This window comes from Oncorhynchus keta, chromosome 8 (assembly GCF_023373465.1).
Source record: "Oncorhynchus keta strain PuntledgeMale-10-30-2019 chromosome 8, Oket_V2, whole genome shotgun sequence".
NCBI lineage: Eukaryota > Metazoa > Chordata > Actinopteri > Salmoniformes > Salmonidae > Oncorhynchus > Oncorhynchus keta.
Window position 1 is genome coordinate 20150806 of NC_068428.1, and position 23537 is coordinate 20174342.

The 23537-nt window shown below is 40.7% G+C and overlaps 2 protein-coding genes across 5 annotated transcripts in view; one reads left to right on the forward strand and one right to left on the reverse strand.

Annotated features, from left to right (window-relative positions):
* LOC118386961 (CD2-associated protein-like) overlaps positions 1-13071 on the reverse strand; it is a 96076-nt gene extending 83005 nt beyond the window's left edge. For 3 of the 4 annotated variants that reach the window (XM_035775004.2, XM_035775005.2, XM_035775003.2), the window contains exon 1: positions 12805-13071. In XM_035775004.2, coding sequence (XP_035630897.1) covers positions 12805-12808 — 4 coding nt within the window. In that variant the 5' untranslated portion in view covers positions 12809-13071. The remainder of the gene's footprint in view (positions 1-12804) is intronic. The other variant, XM_052523763.1, reaches the window with a different exon arrangement.
* Positions 13072-16886: 3815 nt separating this feature from the next.
* LOC118386963 (tumor necrosis factor receptor superfamily member 21-like) overlaps positions 16887-23537 on the forward strand; it is a 29054-nt gene continuing 22403 nt past the window's right edge. Inside the window, exon 1 of the mRNA XM_035775008.2 lies at positions 16887-17481. Within this exon, the coding sequence (XP_035630901.1) occupies positions 17443-17481 (39 nt within the window). The 5' untranslated portion in view covers positions 16887-17442. The remainder of the gene's footprint in view (positions 17482-23537) is intronic.

Below are 23537 nucleotides of genomic sequence, written 5' to 3' on the forward strand. Positions count from 1 at the left end.
CACGTTCTGTTATAGTCACAGCCGTGATTTAACCAGTTTTATAAACATCTGAGTGTTTCTATCCACACATACTAATCATATGCATATACTATATTCCTGGCATGAGTAGCAGGGCGCTGAAATGTTGCGCGATTTTTAACAGAATGTTCGAAAAAGTAGGGGGTAGGAGTAAGAGGTTAACATGTAATTGCCGTAGAGAAGCGTAGTCTTGCTAGCCTGGCGAAACCAACAGTGTTCAACAAGTCCGTCTTAAAACGTAACACTGCAAAATTACTGCAGTAAAAAATACATTTTGTATGCAATACTTGCAGCATACCACAGCTATACTGCACTCCAACTGCAATCTTTTTCGTGAGGGGACCGAGAGAAAAGAGCTAGAGAGAGAGCGAAGCAAGCCGGTGTCTAGAAAACACAGGCTCTTCCCAGAACGCACAGTGACTGGTAGTACAGATGCAGGAGATGCATACCTCTACCAACAGACAGTGAATGTTTTGGCTGTCAAGAATGGGAGAGGTAGATCATCAGACTGACGATGCAGCAGAAGATCCGATTTCTTGTCTCTCGTCAATCCTGGTGAGTTGGAAACTTTCTTCAGAATGCCCAGGATCAACTGGAAACGACATGTCACACCTGATAGTCCAAATTGGAGTATTTTGGCTAATATTACACACACCCAGCCTTTCTTTACTTCAGAGATTACTAACAGCTAGCCTAGCTAGGTACCATCTCTTTGTTTACTTGCTTTCGTTCTGATTTCCTTTCTTGAAAACTAATAGTAAAATCCTCCTTTTGTCCCACCTCCTGTAATTATCCATCTTAGAACCACAAAGAAGAGTATCTACTGGAAGACTTTTGAGCTAGCATAAAGTAAGACTTTGTTTATTATATTTTTTTACATTAAAAACACATGTATTTGGCAATTCAATCATTGTTTATGTAACAATAAATATACAGTTAGTTAATGCATTTAAGATCATTTCGGAAATTCATCATTTGTTAAATATTTTTTATATACAGAAATCTAAATGTTCAAACAATGGACCTAAAAACTGTCTGGGAGTACTGACAAACAGCCAGGCAATTGTTATAAAGTGTTTTTGGGTGAACTTCCCCTCTAAGTATTTCTGTCACTGAAGAGTTAGTCAGGCTATTAATTCTCTTCTTTACCCTACAGTGTATGGTAATTGTCTCTCTGATGGAAAGTCAGTCATGCAGCAGCAGGGGTGTGAACCAGTTCAGGGAACAGAATCTCACCCACTAAATTTCAGTCACATCTTGCATCTTACACTTCACTTGTCTGTCCAATGCATGTACATAGCTTTCCCGCTCCATAGCAAGTTGCTCTACCCATTGGTGAAGTCATTTACAACATCAAGGCGGTGGCCCGTTCCTGTAGGTTCATGCTCTACAACATCCGCAGAGTACGACCCTGCCTCACACAGGAAGTGGCGCAGGTCCTAATCCAGGCACTTGTCATCTCCCGTCTGGATTACTGCAACTCACTGTTGGCTGGGCTCCCTGCCTGTGCCATTAAACCCCTACAACTCATCCAGAACGCCGCAGCCCATCTGGTGTTCAACCTTCCCAAGTTCTCTCACGTCACCCCGCTCCTCCGCTCTCTCCACTGGCTTCCAGTTGAAGCTCGCATCCGCTACAAGACCATGGTGCTTGCCTACGGAGCTGTGAGGGGAACGGCACCTCAGTACCTCCAGGCTCTGATCAGGCCCTACACCCAAACAAGGGCACTGCGTTCATCCACCTCTGGCCTGCTCGCCTCCCTACCACTGAGGAAGTACAGTTCCCGCTCAGCCCAGTCAAAACTGTTCGCTGCTCTGGCCCCCCAATGGTGGAACAAACTCCCTCACGACGCCAGGACAGCGGAGTCAATCACCACCTTCCGGAGACACCTGAAACCCCACCTCTTTAAGGAATACCTAGGATAGGATAAAGTAATCCTTCTCACCCCCCTTAAAAGATTTAGATGCACTATTGTAAAGTGGCTGTTCCACTGGATGTCATAAGGTGAATGCACCAATTTGGTAAGTCGCTCTGGAAAAGAGCGTCTACTAAATGACTTAAATGTTAAATGTAATTAAGTAATATGAAATGCTCTGAGACCAGGTTGTACCTTATATTATTTAAAAGTTTGAGCAATAAAGGCATGAATGACCAAATTTATTTTAAAAAACTTCAGTTGCTTTCACACATTATGAGCACAATAGTAACAAATGCCATGTAAAACATTGATTGACTTAAGTTGGGGTGAATGTAGTCTACAAAACATAGGCTGAAATCATTTGCAACAAGCGGGTGTTGAATTCCAAGAGCCCCCTATAAAACCAACAACACACATTCTGAAAGTCAAGCCTGAAGCGCTCTGTGTGTTTTATGTAGTTGTAGGGGAATTGTTTGATTACTTATTAGATATTACTGCACTGACGGAACTAGAAGCACAAGCATTTCACGACACTCGCATTAATATCTGCTAAACATGCGTATGTGACAAATCAAATTTGATTTGACAAGGACACCAAATAAACACAGGTCTGTTTCTCCAATTGGAAGCAGAAGGGGGAAAAAGCCTTAAACTTAGCATCACATTCCAAACAACTCCACATACTATTAATAACCCCAAGTAAGTGTACACATTCTTGTGAGTCACCATAATTGCCAAGTATAGGCCTAGCTCTAACTAACATAATAGGGAAGTTAAGGCTATATGCTAAATGAGGTGAAGATTAGGGGGAAAAGACTGGGCTCAGTAACTCACTCAGGCCCTTTGGCAAAAGAAACACACTATCACAGTGTGTCACCACAAGGTAGAGTCAGCAAAAGTATGTGGACACCATCAAATTTGTGGATTTGGTTATTTCAGCCACACCCGTTGCTGAGAGGTGTATAAAATCGAGCACACCACAATGCAATCTCCATAGACAAACATTGGCAGTAGAATGGCCTTACTGAAGAGCTCAGTGAATTTCAGCGTGGCACCGTCATAGGATGCCACCTTTCCAACGAGTCAGTTCGTCAAATTTCTGCCCTGCTAGAGCTTCCCTGGTCAACTGTAAGTACTGTTACTGTGAAGTGGAAATGTCTAGGAGCAAAAACGTCTCAGCCGCGAATTGATAGGCCAAAGTAGCTCACATAATCATCCGATGGGGCCACAGTGTCTCCTGACTAGAGGTCGACTGATTAATCGGAATGGCCAATTAATTAGGACCGATTTCAAGTTTTCATAACAATCGGAAATCGGTATTTAAGGGCGCCGATTTGCAGATTATTATAATTTTTTTTACACCTTTATTTAATCTTTATTTAACTTGGCAAGTCAGTTAAGAACACATTCCTATTTTCAATGACTGCCTATTTTCAATTTCTTACATAGCACATATTGCACTTCTACTTTCTTCTCCAACACTTCGTTTTTGCATTATTTAAACCAAATTGAACATGTCATTATTTACTTGAGGCTAAATTGATTTTATTGATGTATTATATTAAGTTAAAATAAGCATTCATTCTGTATTGTTGTAATTGTCATTATTACAAATACAAAAAAAAAACGTTGTCCGATTAATCGGTATAGGCGTTGAAAAATCATAATCGGTCGACCTCTACTCCTGACCCCTCCTGTCTCAGCCTCCAGTATTTATGCTGCAGTAACTTGTGTCGGGGGCTAGGGTCAGTATGTTATATCTAGAGTACGCCCTCTCTAATTCTCTCTCGGAGGACCTGGGCCCTAGTACCATGCCTCAGGACTACCTGGCATGACGACTCCTGGCTATCCCCAGTCCACCTGGCCTTGCTGCTGCTCCAGTTTCAACTGTTCTGCCTGCTGCTATGGAACCCTGACCTGTTCACCGGACATGCTACCTGTCCCAAACCTGCTGTTTTCAACTCTCTAGAGACAGCAGGAGCGGTAGACATACTCTTAATGATCGGCTATGAAAAGCCAACTGACATTTACTCCTGCTGACTTGCTGCACCCTCGACAACTACTGTGATTATTATTATTTGACCATGCTAGTCATTTATGAACATTTGAACATCTCCACCCGGCACAGTCAGAAGAGGACTGGCCACCCCTCATAGCCTGGTTCCTCTCTAGGTTTCTTCCTAGGTTTGGGCCTTTCGTGCTTCTACACCTGCATTGCTTGCTGTTTAGGCTGGGTTTCTTTACAGCACTTTGATATATCAGCTGATGTAAGAAGGGCTATATGAATACATTTGATTTGACATAACGGGACTGCCGAGTGCTGAAGAACGTAAAAATTGTCTGTACTCTGTTGCAACACTCAACACTTCAGAGGACGTCAGCACAAGAACTGTTCGTCGTGAGCTTCATGAAATGGGTTTCAATTAGGGACGCACAAAATATCTGTGAACGTATCGGAATCGGCTGATATTAGCTAAAAATGCCAACATAGTTATCGCCCCGATGTCTAGTTTAACGCCGATGTGCTGGTCGAGCACCGGTACGCTCGACCAGTCGCGAAAACCAACATCACCCAAGACAGAGAACGGTTGACTGTCAAGCGCAATGAAGTCCATTTTCTTGGCGTTAAGGGATTTGAGTTGTCTTGCTGAAATTTTCTTAGTTTTTCAAATGACGGCGAGAGTTGTTGGCTGCTCGATCCACAAAGTAGACATTGTGTGGGCTAGGTTAGGAATGCTGTGTTGCATGTGCAGGACACAATTTTACATGGCGTTATTACGTCATGTACATACATTAAATACTGTTGAAGTCGGAAGTTAACATGCACCTGAGCCAAAATCATTTAAACTCACGTTTTTCACAATTCCTGACATTTAATCTTGGTAAAACAAAATCCCTGTCTTAGGTCAGTTAGGATCACTACTTTATTTTAAGAATGTGAAATGTCAGAATAATAGTAGAGACAATTATTCATTTCAGAAGTTAACATACACTCAATTAAAATTTGGTAACATTGCCTTTAAATTATTTAACTTGGGTCAAATGTTTTTGGTAGCCTTCCACAAGCTTCCCACAATAAATTGCGTGAATTTTGGCCCATTTCTCCTGACAGGGCTGGTTTAACTGAGTCAGGTTTGTAGGCTTCCATGCTTGCACACGCTTTTTCAGTTCTACCCACACATTTTCTATAGGATTGAGGTCAGGGCTTTGTGATGGCCACTCCAATACCCTGACTTTGTTGTCTCTAAGCCATTTTGCCACAACTTTGGATGTATGCTTGGGGTCATTGTCTATTTGGAAGACCCATTTGTGACCAAGCTTTAGCTTCCTGACTGAGGTCTTGAGATGTTGCTTCAATATATCCACATAATTGTCCTTCCTCATGACGCCATCTATTTTGTGAAGTGCACCAGTCCCTCCTGCAGCAAAGCAACCCGGATGGGATGGTGTTCTTCGGCTTGTAAGCTTCCCCTTTTTCCTCCAAACATAATGATGGTCATTATGGCCAAACAGTTCTATTTTTGTTTCATCAGACCAGAGGACATTTCTCCAAAAAGTACAATCTTTTTCCCCATGTGCAGTTTCAAACCGTAGTCTGGCATTTTTATGGAGGCTTTGGAGCAGTGGCTTCTTCCTTGCTGAGCGGCCTTTCAGGTTATGTCAATATAGGACTCGTTTTACTGTGGATATAGATACTTTTGTACCTGTTTCCTCCAGCATCTTCACAGGGTCCTTTGCTGTTGTTCTGGGATTGATTTGCAATATTGAACCAGACTTGTGGAGGTCTACAATTTTCTTCCGAGGTCTTGGCTGATTTCTTTTGATTTTCCCATGATGTCAAGCAAAGAGGCACTAAATTTGAAGGTAGGTCTTGAAATACATCTACAGGTACAGCTCCAATTGCCTCAAATTATGTAAATTAGCCTATCAGAAGCTTCTAAAGCCATGACATCATTTTCTGGAATTTTCCAAGCTGTTTAAAGGCACAGTCAACTTAATGTAAACTTCTGACACACTGGAATTGTGATACAGTGAATTATAAGTGAAATAATCTGTCTGTAAACAATTATTGGAAAAATTACTTGTTTCATGCATAAAATGGATGTCCTAACCGACTTACTAAAACTATAGTTTGTTAACAAGAAATTTGTGGAGTGGTTGAAAAACAAATTTTAATGACTCCAATATAAGAGTATGTAAATTTCCAACTTCAACTGAATCATGCCATATTCAGACTAGATAATGTTAAACAAGGTTGGAATGTGAAGCAATGAAACTGGGTATCAGTCTACACTGTGACACCCACATAGCACAACTGTTAAGAGTTTCCACAAATATTAGCATTGCAGCTCTTATCTCAGGACTGTGACTGTGTGAAATCACCTCCCCAGTCATCCTATTGTGTGTATTGACATTCATATTGCACTGTACAGCTTTACCTAAGGATTGGGGATCAATGAAATGGGGTATCAGTCTACTCAATACCCAAGCAATTTTTTCCCATTGTCCTCCTCAGAGTTATCAGACTCCAAAACATCCACTCAGTATTGTTTTTCCAAGGGAATAGCGTTCAATACACATAGGTTGACAATAAATGTGGCTCAATCCACAGTTGTTTCAGAGTCCCGCAATAAGAACTACGACGCTAATGTTCTCTGTGTAGACTGATACCCCATGTCATTGATCCACAAGGCTGTACAGTGAAATAAGTATGCCCCCAATGCAATTCTAAAGTATAACACATCCAGTGTGATTTCAGATTTGTCAAATTAACAAAATGATCTTTTGTTGATTTTATAACAACATTCCAACCTCGTTTAGCATGATTTATTAAATTATGGCATAACTCTACTACTTGTATTCATTTGCATCACTGTCAATAACCTACTTTTATTTTGAAGGCTAACTGCAACGTTCACTTTGTGGCTATTTTCACAGATGGTCCAACCACCATTAATCAAACAAGAACTGTCTTATAAATTACGGTTATTTTAGATGATGACACATAGTTCTATATAGTGAGTTAGCTAACTATAGCTACTGAAACAGATGTCGTTTCGCTATGTTTTTGGGAAGAACATTGTTTGCATCCATGAGCTAGCTAGCTTTTTTTCATGACCAGCACTGTAGGTGCGCGAGACAACTTTACCAGCATCATAGCATAGGTATCGATGAATCGTTGTGACATATGAAATACGAGTGATAGTGTAATCAATGAGTAATAACTACGTAAAAAATGAATGAACGCGTTAAATTATTATGTGACGTCCAGTCATATTCAGGTCCTGATTGGTCAAAGTGTTATTTGACACGTAACGACCCAAACTATGTTCCATAGAAATCCTGGTTGAGAAAGAAACGACTGAACAAATTAACAACAAAACAGCACAGCAAGTAAAATAAATAGGTTTTGACTATGTATTACGGGTAATGGGAACATACGTAAATGCCAACAAAATAACATTTTGGTCAGTGTGGTGTGTGTAACCTTTATTTAACTAGGCATGTCAGTCAAGAACAAATTCTTATTTACAATGACGGCCTACGCCGGCCAAACCCGGGCAACGATGGGCCAATAGTGCGCCGCCCAAGGAACTCCCAAACACGGCCGGATGTTATACAGCCTGGATTCAAACCAGGGACTGTAGTGACGCCTCTTGCAGTGCCTTAGACCGCTACATCCATGTGTGTATGTTAATTATTTAACTGTACTAGAATGCTTAAAAAGGACCCTAAATTTGAAATATTGGTTATTGTTTTTTTTGGGAAGTAAAATATTGGATATCGGTATCGGCCAAAAATGTCATATCGGTGCATCACTAGTTTCAATGGCGGAGCAGCCGCACGCACACAAGCCTAAGATCACAATGCCCAATGCCAAGCGTTGGCTGGAGTGGTGTAAAGCTCGCTGCCATTGGACTCTGGAGCAGTGGAAACGCGTTCTCTGGAGTGATGAATCATGATTCCCATCTGGCAGTATGACGGACAAATCTGGGTTTGGCGGATGCCAGGAGAACGCTACCTGCCCCAATGCATAGTGCCAACTGTACATTTGGTGGAGGAAGAATAATGGTGTGGGGCTGTTTTTCATGGAACAACTAAGGCCCTAAGTTCCAGTGATGGGAAATCTTGATGCTACAGCATACAATGACATTCTAGATAGCTAGAATGCTTCCAACTTTTTGGCAAAAGTTTGGGGAAGGCCCTTTCCTGTTTCAGCATGTCAATGCAAACATGCACAAATGAGGTCCATACAGAAATTGTTTGTCAAGATCAGTGTGGAAAAACTTGACTGGCCTGCACAGAGCCCTGACCTCAACCATCGGACACCTTTGGGATGAATTTGAACGACCGACTGCGAGCTAGGCCTAATCGCCTAACATCAGTGCCCGACCTCACTAATAGTCTTTTGGCTGAATGGAAGCAAGTCCCCACAGAAACTCCCAGAGGAGTGGAGGCTGTTATAGCAGCAAATGGGGGACCAACACCATATTAATGCCCATGATTTTGGTCATGTGTATTTCCAGCCAGAGAAATTCGTTCCACAGCTGAGTTTCATAAGTGAGGCTAGGCAAGGCATGGAGGGCACTTGGAGATGAACTCTCCTTCCCTTTTTTGGTTCCCCCCCACCATTGCTCAATATCCTCCAGTTCTCTCTTTTTGTCTGTCTGCACATGCCTTGGGAACTAGCCAGTGAAAATGCTTGTAAAAGTGCTACTTGAGAAAGAGATGTTTATCAGACAATGGGGATATTCTGAAAAAATATCATCCAGGACACAGCCAGCCAGGCATGCTGGGTCATTGGAGGCTGTAGACTAGGCTTGTGCCATGAGACACAATTTACAATTAAATTGATTGCTAATAACAAGAGTTTTTGTCCCCGGGCCAAACCCAATGTTGAGCTGCTGTCCAGTAATCCTGATTTAGAAGCCTCTTTTATGATGTGTCTGCCAAAGGTCCACACAGCAGAATAGGGCATAGATCTAGAAGACTGTGTTAGACTCTGCTTTCAATTTCAACAGAGGGGCGTATTTGAAGCACAAAGTAGTAGCGTACCATTTACCAAATCATTGTAATGGAAAATGTGGATAAAAGCTATTGCTGTCTCAGCTGAGACTGGCGCTCAATCAAAGACAAGTGACAGTTACATGTGCATTTTGCTGCAATCGGTATAACATCTGCAAAACTGTGTATGTGACCGATAAACTTTGATTTGATAGTTAACATTATGAAAACACATTAGGGATAAAACTAGTCAACAGCATGGGGGTCGTAAGGTCAATGTCAGCTGCCTGTTATAAGTAGTGCATTAAGCATGTACACTAGCATATCATAAAGCTTTTGTGAATAGGATTGTTGTTTATGTCTAAATATATTGAGCCAGACAATGATCTCTGTCCTATCTAGCCATTCCTAAACTTTGGCACCAAACCTGTTTAACCCAAAATTGTACTTTTGAATTCCGTAAAGTCCATGTGGAAGAGGTGAAAAAATTATTGTTGTCTATCAACAATGACAAGCCACCAGAATCTGACAATCTGGAAGGAAAATTACTCAGGATAATAGCAGATGATATTGCCACATCTTCAATGCAAGCCTACTAGAGAGCGTGTGCCCTCAGGCCTGGAGGGAAGCTAAAGTCATTCCGCTACCCAAGAATAGTAAAGCCCCCTTTACTGGCTCAAATAGCCGACCAATCAGCCTGTTACAAACAAAAAATTGTTTGACCAGATACAATGCTATTTCACAGTAAACAAATTGATAACAGAATTTCAGCATCCTTATAGGGAAGGACACTCAACAAGCACAGCACTTACACAAATGGCTGATGACTGGCTGAGAGAAATTGATGATAAAATTAATGTGGGGGCTGTCTTGTTACACTTCAGTGCAGCTTTTGACATTATCGATCATAGTCTGCTGCTGGAAAAACATGTGTGTTATGGCTTTACTACACCCCCTGCTATAATGTGGATAAAGAGTTACTTGTCTAACAGAACACAGAGGAAGCCTCTCAAATAGAATCAGGAATTCCCCAGGATAGCTGTTTAGGCCCCCTTGCCTTTATCAATTTTTACTAATGACATGCCACTGACTTTGTGTAAAGCCAGAGTGTCTACGTCGGCGGATGACTCAACACTGTACACGTCAGCTACAACAGCGACTGAAATGACTGCAACACAACACTCATCTGCAGTTAGTTTCAGAGTGGGTGGCAAGGAATATGTTAGCCCTAAATATTTCTAAAACTAAAAGCATTGTATTTGGAACAAAACACTCACTAAACCCTAAACCTCAAATAAATCTTGTAATAAATAATGTGGAAATTGAGATGACTAAACTGCTTGGAGTAACTCTAGATTGTAAACTGTCATGGTCAAAACATATTGATGCAGTACTAGCTAAGATGGGGAGAAGTCTGTCTATAATAAAGTGATGCTTTGCCTTCTTAACAGCACTATCAACAAGGCAGGTCCTACAGGCCCTAGTTTTGTTGCACCTTGACTACTGTTCAGTCATGTGGTCAGGTGCCACAAAAAAGGATTTAGGAAAATGACAATTGGCTCAGAACAGGGCAGCACGGCTGGCCCTTGGATGTACACAGAGAGCTAATATCAATAATATGCATGTCAATCTCTCCTGGCTAAAGGTGGAGGAGAGATTGACTTCATCACTACTTTTATTTAGGAGAGGTATTGACATGTTGAATGCACCGAGCTGTCTGTCTAAACTACTGGCACACAGCTCGGACACCCATGCGTACCCCACAAGACATGCCACAAGAGCTCTTCACAGTCCCCAAGTCCAGAACAGACTATGGGAGGCACACAGTACTACATAGAGCCATGACAACATCAAGTAACTGACGCAGCTAATGGGGATCCATAACAAATACAAATACTTTGAGAAAGACAGTGTATACTGCCACAGGGCTTGCCCTGGTGTATGAGTAAAGTTACTCAAGGAGGACATTTTCTCAAGGCTGGGCCAGATAAAGCTGGATATCAAAGACCTCCAGAATATTGTTTCCCTCACCCAAGTACTTCCTGGCCGGCCGCTGTTTCAATGTGCAGCTTACACGCAAGCGTGGCCTTGACTGTTTCCTCCTCTCAGGTAATGTCACTGGGTTATGTAAGCTACACATTGAAACAGCAGACGGCCAGGAAGCTGCCTGCATTCTACACAGCTGTACCCAGACCCCTCTAGAGTCTAGTACACAAACACTGACTGACTGCTAGCCGACATATGAGCATAGAGGAAACTCATATCTGCATACATTTCCACTGATCAGAAACACTTTTGTTGGGGGGGGCAGTCAGTGAGTGAGTGAGAGAGAGATATGGCTAAAGTGGGCAGCCTGATACAAACTATGAGATGGAAATACGGAGAGCATGCCACAGGCAATAAATGTAAGGGGCTCACAACTGTCTGACATGTTGAAACATATCAACTGCTACAAAGCAAGTTAGTTACACTGAACCTTGGTAAGAAAACACACAACCCAATGATAAACCGTAGACACCAAGTAGTTTTTTTATGGTGTCTGTACTTTACTATTTATAATTTTGACTACTTTTACTTCACTACATTCCGAAAGAAAATAATGTACTTTTTACTACATACATTTTAACTGACACCCAAAGGTACTTGTTACATTTTGAAAGCTTAGCAGGACAGGAAAATGGTCCAATTCACACATGATCATCCCTACTGCCTCTGATCTGGCAGACTCACTAAACACAAATGCATCTTTTGTAAATGAGTGTGCCCCTGGCTATACAAACATAAAAACAAGAAGATGGTGCCGCCTGCTTTACTTAATAGAAGGAATTTAAAATTATTTATACTTTCTCTTTTGATACTTAAGTATATTTTAGCAATTATATTTACTTTTGATACTTAAGTATATTTAGAACAAAATACTTTTAGACGTTTAATCGAGTAGTATTTTAATGGGTGACTTTCACTTGAGTAATTTTCTATATAAGGTATATATACTTTTACTCAAGTATGACATTTGGGTACTTTGTTCAGCACTAGTGTACAGTATGTTTAAAAATACGTGTTAATTAACCTTTTACAACATAACAGTGTGAACAACTTCACACGGAATGTTACATCCAAATACAGCTCTTTTAAAAATGGCTTCATGACATGCAAGTTTGAGACTCACACTTTGCAATATGTCAAGATTATGGGGAAGATGTGTTTGGTGCCTTCCCCCAAGCACACACTTATCAGAAGGTTTTCTGTGTTGCTTAGACTTTGGGTGTGAAACTGGGACTGTCAATGAGTTGTGTCAAGCGGGTTTGACACCATAACTTTTGCAAGTAATATAATCTAGGGCAAACCTGGCTTGAAATGCTGTATAAAAATAACAAGTAGAGGGAGGAAAACGTTGCTTCTTTATCTTATTTAGGTTTCACCCCATAACGCGTAACTAGCAAATAAGTAGCAACGATGGGGTGGAGAGGTGGCGTGCTATTTGCTTTTCCACTGGACCGATAAAAACATTTACATTTTTACTAACTGGTGTGCTACTACTAACTGGTTAACTATCTAAAAACAGGCATACAGTAACCATTACTTAGCTTGCTAGCAAAGCTAGATAATTGAGCAAACTTGCCGGCAAAATATAGCTTATGTTAGCATGGAAGCTAACTAGGTGACATTATCGCTTGATGTTAAATAGCTCATTTAACTAGCTAAACGTAGATAGTACATTGATCCATCCCACAAGGAGCACACTCCAAATCCGGGCACGGTTGGTGATGATGGATCCCTATTTCTGGCTACGGGCAATTTGAAGTGGGGAACATCGGAAAGCCATCACGATAAACAAGAACCACATAAATGAAAATACTCACCCATAATGTCCTTCAATGTCGCTATCAGATGTTTGGAATCTGCTATCCGTTTTCTTGCGTTAGCTAGCAGCTTGAATGCTAGCTAGCTATGTGTATTTACTAAGCCAAGGTGCTTTTTGAAAATTCACTACCGATATGCAAGTTAAGCCATTCGCCTTGAATAGCAGCTTACCAAACCTATGTTTGAAATGATTATTGTGCAGGGAAGTCTCCACCTTTCTTGGACTTGCCTGAAACTACTGCCACACATATAAACAGCAGGAGAATTCGCGATATTTAGAAATGTGAGTCCCGCGAGAGGAAATTGGAACTAATGGAATGCCATCCGTTCATTAGCACACAGCATGAACAGTGTGATGGACAGGAGATTTCTTTCTCTATCCACCACTTTAATCCGTGTTGAGCATCATCAGTGACCATTGCTTTCCTGGTGAACATTAGTTTTGACATTTGCATCATCAGACAGACAACAAAATTGACAGAAACATGATTGATGTTCATGTTTATTATTAAATAGATCTACTTTTATCTCTCCAGTTGGTCATGGTAGAATAACATTATTATAAGGGTCATTCCATGCTTTCATTGTATTAAATAGGCTACAAAGAAATCCTCTTTTATTGTTATATTTCTTAGAAATACATATTTGAACTTGTGAATGACACTGAGAGAGGGGGCACTGCTTGGTACTCTGGCCAAAAAATCAATCACGGGGAGCAGATTCAAGGTATTTTTTAAAAGGTATTTAACCTTTAATTTGACAGGGAGTAATGAAACATGCATAGTTTAAACTGCATTGTGATTAAAGCTTTTTTTCTGACCACAGGTTATGACTAGGGCCCCAAGTTTCTCCTGGTCCGAAAAAATCCCTGGTCCTAAATTCTGATGTAGAATTGGCCCAGTGACTCCCACCTGTCTCCCCCTGTCCCCTATTAGCAGAGACATCCTGGTTTGACCTATCTGTACTACATGCAAAGTGCACTGTAAAATGAAGTACAGAAGACAAATTTGCTTGATTGGATCAATTTGACAAGAGTTCCAACATCCTATAAAGAAGCGGCGTAAACACAAATTCTATGCAAATGAATCTAACCACATAAAGGCTAAACATGGAGGGACACAGGGGACGGCTCAGAATGATGCATAGAGATCTATTTTAGAGCAGAATACAGAATGAAGATTAGCACTGGCTCTGTAACATCACTTCAATATATGTAAAATTATTAATGCAACTTAATCCACTGTCAGAAAACTATGGATTTGTATTTGCTGGTTGCTGGCTTTTCCTACATTACCTCTCTGTGTTACAGTATGAACCTTGACACTTAGTGGAATGTGCTGCCACCTTGTGTTGAAAATCAATTTACAACAAGTAATTCAGCGTTCCATAAAGGATATTTTAAAGAGATCTGAAATCTTATTGGAAAATGATGGTATCTAATTGTAAAATAGTGAACCCTACAGTCTTGTCAGGGGGTTGCAAAGCATCAGGGTACAGGCAGGATTCAGGTGCAGCATTTCAGAAGGTGAATAAAACTGGATCCAAAATGTAGGTTTATAGGATGGACTAGAGAATATCAATGAACTCTGACATAGATGTAGACTTACAAAATAACAAACAGCAATCTAAATAGCCAATAAGATATGACTGGCTTCCAAGGCAAAGATTCAATCATTAATTTTAGTTTTAGAGAGCCATGGAACAACATGTCACTCCAGTGTAGCTTACTCTCCCTTGCCTTGACTTTAGAATGTATAATTCACGTCTATATTAATTCTATTGGAAAAAGATCTCACACAAAATATTACAATAGCCTACAATACTTAAATAAACACTGAATACACAGAGTTTTATTATAGGTGATTGAGCACTGAGCGGTTACAATAGGCTAAAGTCAAAAACTTCAGAAGATGTAACAGACCAAGATGTCCAGCAGAGGTCAAACTTAGTGTTCCTATTGCAGCAGTTGGCTTGAAGAACACGGTCAGAGAAACATTAACCTAAGTAGCAGATGTAATAAAAACACCTGTGCGGAGTGCCCACATCCGGTTTTCAAGGGAAACGGAAACTGGGTTGAAGATACTGTATCCATGAAAACCGGACATTAGTGGTTTCGGCGCAGGTCCTAATCCAGGCACTTGTCATCTCCCGTCTGGATTACTGCAACTCGCTGTTGGCTGGGCTCCCTGCCTGTGCCATTAAACCCCTACAACTCATCCAGAACGCTGCAGCCCGTCTGGTGTTCAACCTTCCCAAGTTCTCTCACGTCACCCCGCTCCTCCGCTCTCTCCACTGGCTTCTAGTTGAAGCTCGCATCCGCTACAAGACCATGGTGCTTGCCTACGGAGCTGTGAGGGGAACGGCACCTCAGTACCTCCAGGCTCTGATCAGGCCCTACACCCAAACAAGGGCACTGCGTTCATCCACCTCTGGCCTGCTCGCCTCCCTACCACTGAGGAAGTACAGTTCCCGCTCAGCCCAGTCAAAACTGTTCGCTGCTCTGGCTCCCCAATGGTGGAACACACTCCCTCACGACGCCAGGACAGCGGAGTCAATCACCACCTTCCGGAGACACCTGAAACCCCACCTCTTTAAGGAATACCTAGGATAGGATAAAGTAATCCTTCTCACCCCCCCTTAAAAGATTTAGATGCACTATTGTAAAGTGGCTGTTCCACTGGATGTCATAAGGTGAATGCACCAATTTGTAAGTCGCTCTGGATAAGAGCGTCTGCTAAATGACTTAAATGTAAATGTAAAGCTAGTTGAGAGAATGCCACAAGTGTGCAAAGCTGTCATCAAGGCAAAGGGTGGCTACTTTGAAGAATATAAAATATATTTTGACTTGTTTAACACTTTTTTGGTTACTACATGATTCCATATGTGTTGAGCATGGGGCATGGGCTTAGCCATTTATGGTCTAAAATTATAATTTCAACAAATACTGAGCACTTAGCAGTCCCCATAACATAATTTTCTACTTGATTAAAACATTTCACTTGAGCACAGAACTTCTCGCCTTCCAAAAAAGATGGTTTTATTTAAGGCAATCTAGTAACTCTGATCTGAGAGCAACAGAGATTCCCTTAAGGCAAAGGGAATGCTATCCATGTTGAAAGTCACATCTCAGCTTGAGTACACAGCAATGTTGGCCAGGCAGGCAGGCAAATCACTAGCCAGTATCTGGCTCTATCTCTGCCTTTTCTATCTCTCTGCTGAGTCACTAACCCACTTAGACTGACCCCCCCACACACACACAGCAGAAAACAGAGTGGCACCTCCACATACATGCCAGATGGTGTGTTGTGCTAATCTATCAATTGACTTTATTTGGAGTCACAGTCTGGGCAAAGCTCAATATCCTACATCACTGATGCTGGGCCTGAGCCATTTCTGTCTACTGACACACATTAAGTGAACCATTCCTTCTGTTTTTTAGTAGAACATTTATATGGCAGTCTCATGGTAATAATGGTGGCCAATGTTGGGGATTAAATAGGGAATTTCCATTCCTAAAATGTGCAGTATCCACATGACTGTGCCAATATGAGTCCAACACCACTGTTTGAATGGCATGCAAAAACATGCACAAATCCTCTATTACAAAATATCAAGTATGGGTGAAGCCACCATTCCATAGCGGATATTTTTGCTTTTTTTATTCATGATAAAATAGGGTCATTCACCTCTCCTCTCTGTGTTCCACAATGGACTAATTGTCAATTTGACATTATAAGGAGGCAAACATAGGGAAATTGTATTTGCTTTGGCCTAGTTTAAATATGCCTGGGGATGGCACAACTAAAGCACACTGGACATGGTTAATCCCCTCACCTGTGCCCTAAACTGTAACATATAGACTATTTATCAACATTTCGATATTGAATTATCTATAATATATGTATAACTCTATCAACATCAAAATTTAACCTCAGTTTTAACCTGTCAGTTTTTTTTTTCTTGTGTATTTTCAATTAAACGTACCGGAGATATAAAGCCTAGCCTACGTACATGTTCACCTGTATAGTGTCTACCACTATAATCCCGTCTATGCAATTTCTTCCGGGAAACCGAGTCAACTGCGTTTGGGTAGAAGAGACGAAGCGAGATGGTTTAGTCCTGTTTGTCCACAATATACAGACCGATAAACAGACCACCTACCTTTCCGCCTTTGGGACAACCACTCCCATCAAAGCGGAGACAATACCATTTAGTCATTATATACAGTATCTCTGGTTTGGGCGAGTTTCGTTGGTGACGTCTGTCGCCAGTACCCGCCCCGTTCAGTTATCGCCTTGCTTTGCTGCATAGACCGCGCAGGAACCTGGACCAAACGAGGCGGAATTTCAGTTGCTTATCCATCATCGATATGGGAATTATACCATTCTTTCAGAACCAAGCTCTTATCCCATACTATCTGAAGCCAGTCCACTTCGAGACACAGACTATAAAAACTGCCGGTTGAAGGAACACCAGCAGTAGATTGTTATTATTGCCTTAGCCAGTACAGCATTTATAGAATATGTTTCCTGCTGATGCAGGGATGATAAACCACCTTGTGCGATGAGAAGTAGCCTAACGTTTTCTCAGAACTGGAGATGGGCATTTTCTAAATTGTCCTAATTGATTTTGGGAAAATGCTCTGGACAATTTTAGTGCTCTGTATGTCTATGGCGGTAAGTACCAGACACCTTTGTCTTTGGCATTGTTCTTATTATAGGGGTGCTTCCCGGCAGGTTCTCGATTTAAAGAGACCGTTTTTATTTTTGCGTTTGTTCTGTTCTAAACCTATCTGCAATTAGCCAAGTGAAGATATTGTTAACTTTGACTATTCTATAATTCGTGAATTTTACAGGTAATCTTGTATAATAGGCTACAATATCGATTCGTTTTTTGAAATAAAAAAATATCTATTGTCAGAAAATAATGGTAGGATGGATGAACAATAGCACATAGGCCTATGTGCTATGACACTTGCCCCAATAGAATGACACTACTATTTATCTTATTGCAGGCTACCTGTAAATGTAATTTATTGCTTGTTATTAGCTAACATTATTTAATTGTACACAATTGTATTGTAACATATGTCATCTTAAGTATCCCTGTCTCTGTATTCAAACAGCTTGTATGGGACTATCACCTGTGAGGTCCTATATGTATTACTGGAATCATCCAATACAAAGTCTCATATACTTCAGGCTTTGTTTTTCCAATGCTGGAGAAAAACTTAGGGAAAACAGACGGCATTGAAATGCTGTAGTGGATGTTGACCCACCCTGCCTCAATCCAATTTAACACTAATATTTAAGTAATGTTCTCATTTATACATAGATCCATGTATTTTTGTCTAATATCGACACTTCATACAGTGCAGGGCAATATTTATATGAGTGCTCTCAGCCAGAGAGAACATACCATCTAGGAATCTATGCATGTTTTATTACCAATTTTTTAAAGTACTATTTGGCAAAATTCTATCGAGCCAACCTTAGAGATACAGTAGTCCATCATCCACTGTAATCAATTATTGACATTTAACCAGTAAAGGAGACATCCTTATCTTTCAGTATCACCATGGAACAGATATTATAACAAAATTATATTTTTCCATTCTAAAATGTAATTGTGTGTCAGTCCTTTCTGTGGTTTGGGCCCCTCTGTGCATCTCCACTCAGGCGAGGTCCACTGCTTGTTTGTGCTTGTGTTGTTGGCAGTACATTCTGACATTAGCATGAATATTCTTCACTGACCCATGAAGGAGGCAGCACCACTGGTGTTTGTCAGTGATAAACGAGGCATGACTGCACCAAACACACTCCCTCTTCCTCGCCGTTTAGTTGCATGATGACATGTTGCAACAGGTGCTGGGTTGGTTGTTATCTGGTACTGTCTTATGGGAAGCTCAGTGTTGTCCAACAAACACACACATAGTTACTTTTGCACATAGTTACTTTTGCACAGCCATGCCTTCCATGTAGCCTACAACAGCACAGTTAGGCTCTAAGCTGGATTTTTATTTTATTTTATTTAACCTTTATTTAGCTCTAAGATGGATGTTCTAAACCCGTCAAATTCAACTCTGGACCTCAAAGCTAGTTCCACTGTATTTTTTTATTGTTCGCCTGATTTAGACTTGGGACACCAGGTGTGTGCAATTAACCATCAGGTAGAACAGAAAACCAGCAGGCTCCAGACCTCGTAGGGTAAGAGTTGAATACCCCTGTTCCAGATCAGGGTTTCCCTGCAACAGCACTGCAGTGGCACGGCATAGATGGGCTGGCTGTCCTCTCCTCCCTCTGTCCTCCAGCCAGGGAGGGAGCATCCTGATATCACTCACTAACCTCCTGGAGCTCAGCTCTAAACATATGAGTTGTAATAGCACTAGCCTTGCTATGGCTTTAGTATTAATGATGTTATATCAACAGATATACTCTATATGTATCCTATACACATTCATCATGTATCAAATGTATTAGATTTAAAGGATACTGCTGTATACAATATCTACAAACCAGATTAGACTATAGTATTTTTCTCCTCTTTTTATCCTGCATGGCAGGTATGAAACGCTAAAGAGGGCTGAGGTAGATTCAGAGTAATGGGTAATTATCAGGGATTCATGGCCACTCACAGGCGGCGTGGTGTGATGGTGGGCAGTCCCTCAGACAGCAGCAGTCTCATGACAGGATGCCAGTGGTGTGTTTTTTTCAAACAGGAAATGCAGTGACAGGAGCCTACTCTCTTATCTGAGCTAGAAGGGAGGGACATTCACCCTCTCGCTCGCTCGCACGCATGCACACATTAATTCACACCCCAAACCGTCAATATCTGTCAGTTTCAGACCACCAAACGAATGTCCCTGCAGTGTATCACATGTTGAATTTAACCAGTTTCACACTTGTTTTTTTATTGGGTAAACGTGATAAGGCTGGAATTGGAACATTTTGTAACTCATGGCATATCATCAAAAGACTGTTGACTGTTGGCTGAAAATAACGTTGTTTGAGTGATGTTGCGCTTAGTTGCACCTTACTTATCTTCAAATGTCCATCGTTCACCAGGGGTCAATTTGCACATGATGACACGAACAGATAGTTATTACTAGATATGTTTTTTGTAACTCAGTCAGTGTCTCAACTGCGTATTTCTTTTTCCCTACGCAGTTAAGCCAAAATCACGCTCCCATTGGCTAGCTAGCATGGTCTCACTCACAGGCGATCTGCGCAGAGACAGTGGCCTTCCATGTAAGGATGGAAAGTGTCATTTACAATTAGCTGCCTATCGTAATGCAGAGCCTATTATTATCATCGTGTTTGGTTTCAATGAGTTGTGAGTTTCAATGAGTTTCAATGAGTTGTAAAAATGTCTCAGAACTCTGAAGAATTCCCTCAATTTAAGGTAAGCTAAGTTTACCTAGGCTACATAACGTTACTAGCTCTTTAGCAGTCTATTATCAGGTAAAAGCATATGCTTATTATTCATAATTTCTCAAATATTTATTAGCTAATCATTCAGTCGAACACGCTATGCTACAGCCATTGAATTTGTCTTTGAGCATTTAAGGGAAGGTAATGGCTATCTCTGTCCATGACATTATGTTGTTATATTTTTCGATCTTGAAATACAAGGGCAAATGTTATTGATCAGTGACTGAAATTTCACACTAGGGGATATTCACTTCCGGACTTGGAGACTTGGAGAGCGCTCAAAGTGTTGTAGAACCCCTCTCTGAATAACAGGGCGTGGTTTTGGCTTAACTGCGTTAGGAATAAGAAAGATGCCCATCAACCTAATGTTGAGAGTTACAATAGTAGAATTGCAGGAAATTAGCTATAAAACTGCAACAACAAACAAATCTAACTAATTTGTTTACTTTTTGTTAATAAAATAATTTTGCTGCTAACAGATCCCTCTGTACCTATTAAATCATATTTTTTAATCCCGGTGCTTAGTTATTGTTTGTTAATGTTTTTTATTTATTTTTATTTCACCTTTTATTAACTTAGTGCTGAAATCCCGTTAACGGGATCGATATGACAACAGCTAGTGAATGTTCAGGGCGTCAAACTCAAAACAACAGAAATCTCATAATTAAAATTCCTCAAACATACAAGTATTTTATACCATTTTAAAGGTAATATTGTTGTTAATCCCACCACAGTATCCAATTTCAAATAGGCTTTACAGCGAAAGCACTACAAACGATTATGTTAGGTCAGAGCCAAGTCACAGAAAAACACAGCCATTTTTTCCAGCCAAAGAGTGGAGTCACAAAAATCAGAAGTAGAGATAGAATTAATCACTAACCTTTGATGATCTTCATCAGATGACACTCATAGAACTTCATGTTACACAATACATGAATGTTTTGTTCGGTAAAGTTCATATTTATATAAAAAAATCTCAGTATAGATAGGCGCGTTATGTTCAGTAGTTCCAAAAACATCCGGTGATTTTGCAGAGAGCTACCTCAGTTTACAGAAATACTCATTATAAATGTTGATGAAAATACAAGTGTAAAATACATGGAAATATAGATAAACTTCTCCTTAATGCAACCTCTGTGTCATAATTCAAAAAAGCTTCACAGAAAAAGCAAACCATGCAATAATCTGAGTACGGCGCTCAGAGACCCAACAAGCCCAAAAGATATCGTACCCATATTGTGCAGTCAACAGAAGTTAGAAATAACATTATTAATATTCACTTACCTTTGATGATATTCATCAGAATGCACTCCCAGGAATCCCAGTTCCACAATAAATGTTTGATTTGTTCGATAATGTCCATCATTTATGTCCAAATAGTTATTTTTGTTAGCGCGTTTGGTAAACAAATCAAAACTCACAAAGTGCGTTTACTAGTTGCAGACGAAATGTCAAAAAGTTCCGTTACAGTCCGTAGAAACATGTCAAACGATGTATAGAATCAATCTTTAGGATGTTTTTAACATAAATCTGCAATAATGTTCCAACCGGAGAATTCCTTTGTCTTCAGAAAAGCGAATGGAACGGGAGCTAGCTCTCATGTGAATGCGCGTGACCAGCTCGTGGCTGCTGGCAGACCTCATTCCCCTCTCATTCAGCCCCCCTTCACAGTAGAAGCCTCAAACAAGTTTCTAAAGACGGTTGACATCTAGTGGAAGCCTTAGGAAGTGCAACATGACCAATATCCCACTGTATCTTCAATAGGGGCTAAGTTGAAAATCAACCAACCTCAGATTTCCCACTTCCTGGTCGGATTTCTTCTCAGGTTTTTGCCTGCCATATGAGTTGTGTTATATTCACAGACATCATTCAAACAGTTTTAGAAACTTCAGAGTGTTTTGTATCCGAATACACTAATAATAAGCATATATTAGCAACTGGGACTGAGGAGCGGGCAGTTTACTCTGGGCACCTTATTCATCCAAGCTACTCAACAAGCATATAGTCAATGTGTAGCGGCTAATAGTATGGCTAATACACCCCCCCCCACTACAAACTCAGGGATGTTGATTCAATTCTAAAGTCTGTTTTGCTGTTGTTCAGTTTAGGACATCAGGCATGTGGGAAAACTGCTAATCTCTATTCATGTTCAGCAGAGTTTGGTCTCACTCCCCCTCCCCTCAAAATTGTGAAAGGGTCCCGCCAGGTCCCCGGCCCTCACATCAGCGAGAACAACATGTGCTTCTGAGCCAAACGGGGAGCAGCAGCGGAGGAGGCTGGTATTTTATTGTCCCGCTCCTGATGAGATTGCTCTGAGAATATTAATACCTCCCACCCCACATCTCTGAGATGAATCAGGGCACTCCCGTTTCTCTGGTAGGTCTACTGCAGTATGTAAACCATTAAAAACACTGGATTTGACCACAACTTTTAACAGGGCTCTGCATGTTCAGAAAGTGATGATGCAGCTCTCCTTTCTTTCCCTGTATATCGGTGGTTATATCCTCAAACATCATATTTCTGTGGCGAATTGGCACACTGGACAAAAAAAGCGAGATCAACATAGTCACGTCCCATCCAGCCCCACATTTAAGAGAGGAAATAGAACATGTGGTCTGCCATTAGAAGGGATTTTATGTAGGATCTGCATATGGCTAGACTGGATGTAAATTCAGTGAAAGAAGTTGAGGGCTGTTGTGGATGCGGATGGCATTTCACTGCCATGGAACACATTCAAGCCATAATCACTTCAGAATGGAAGCGTTTACTAGTGCTGAAAGAATGCCTGTCAGTGAAAGTCAAACAGAAGGACATCACACATCAACAGAACATTGGGTACTGTGTGTTTTCACCAGATGTTATCTTGATGAAATTCCTCATTGTGCTGTTTAGAACATCAGCCAAGTTGTGGTACCAGTTATTTGAATGAATTTTTAAGTGCTCGCTACTGAGAATATGAAATATTTTTGTGTTCCTTGGATGGATTGCCTTAACATAAATATTTAACATTTTTGAAAATAACTAAATACAACCATGCCGTGTTAAAACATATACTAATATATATTTAGTTTCTTTATAGAGAACTTGAATAAGTTATTTCAATTAGTTTATTGGATCTATGAAAGGTTGTAGCAACAACACCGGAAAAAATTAACACTCTTCTAGTACTTATGGAATTATATTTATTGATGACATAATAGACTTCTCCATTCCATGATGATGTCACTGTTAGAGCATGTGCCCTGGCCATGGCCTAGCTTCTGTCATATTACAGTATGTAGGGAAGCCAGTACGGTAGGTGG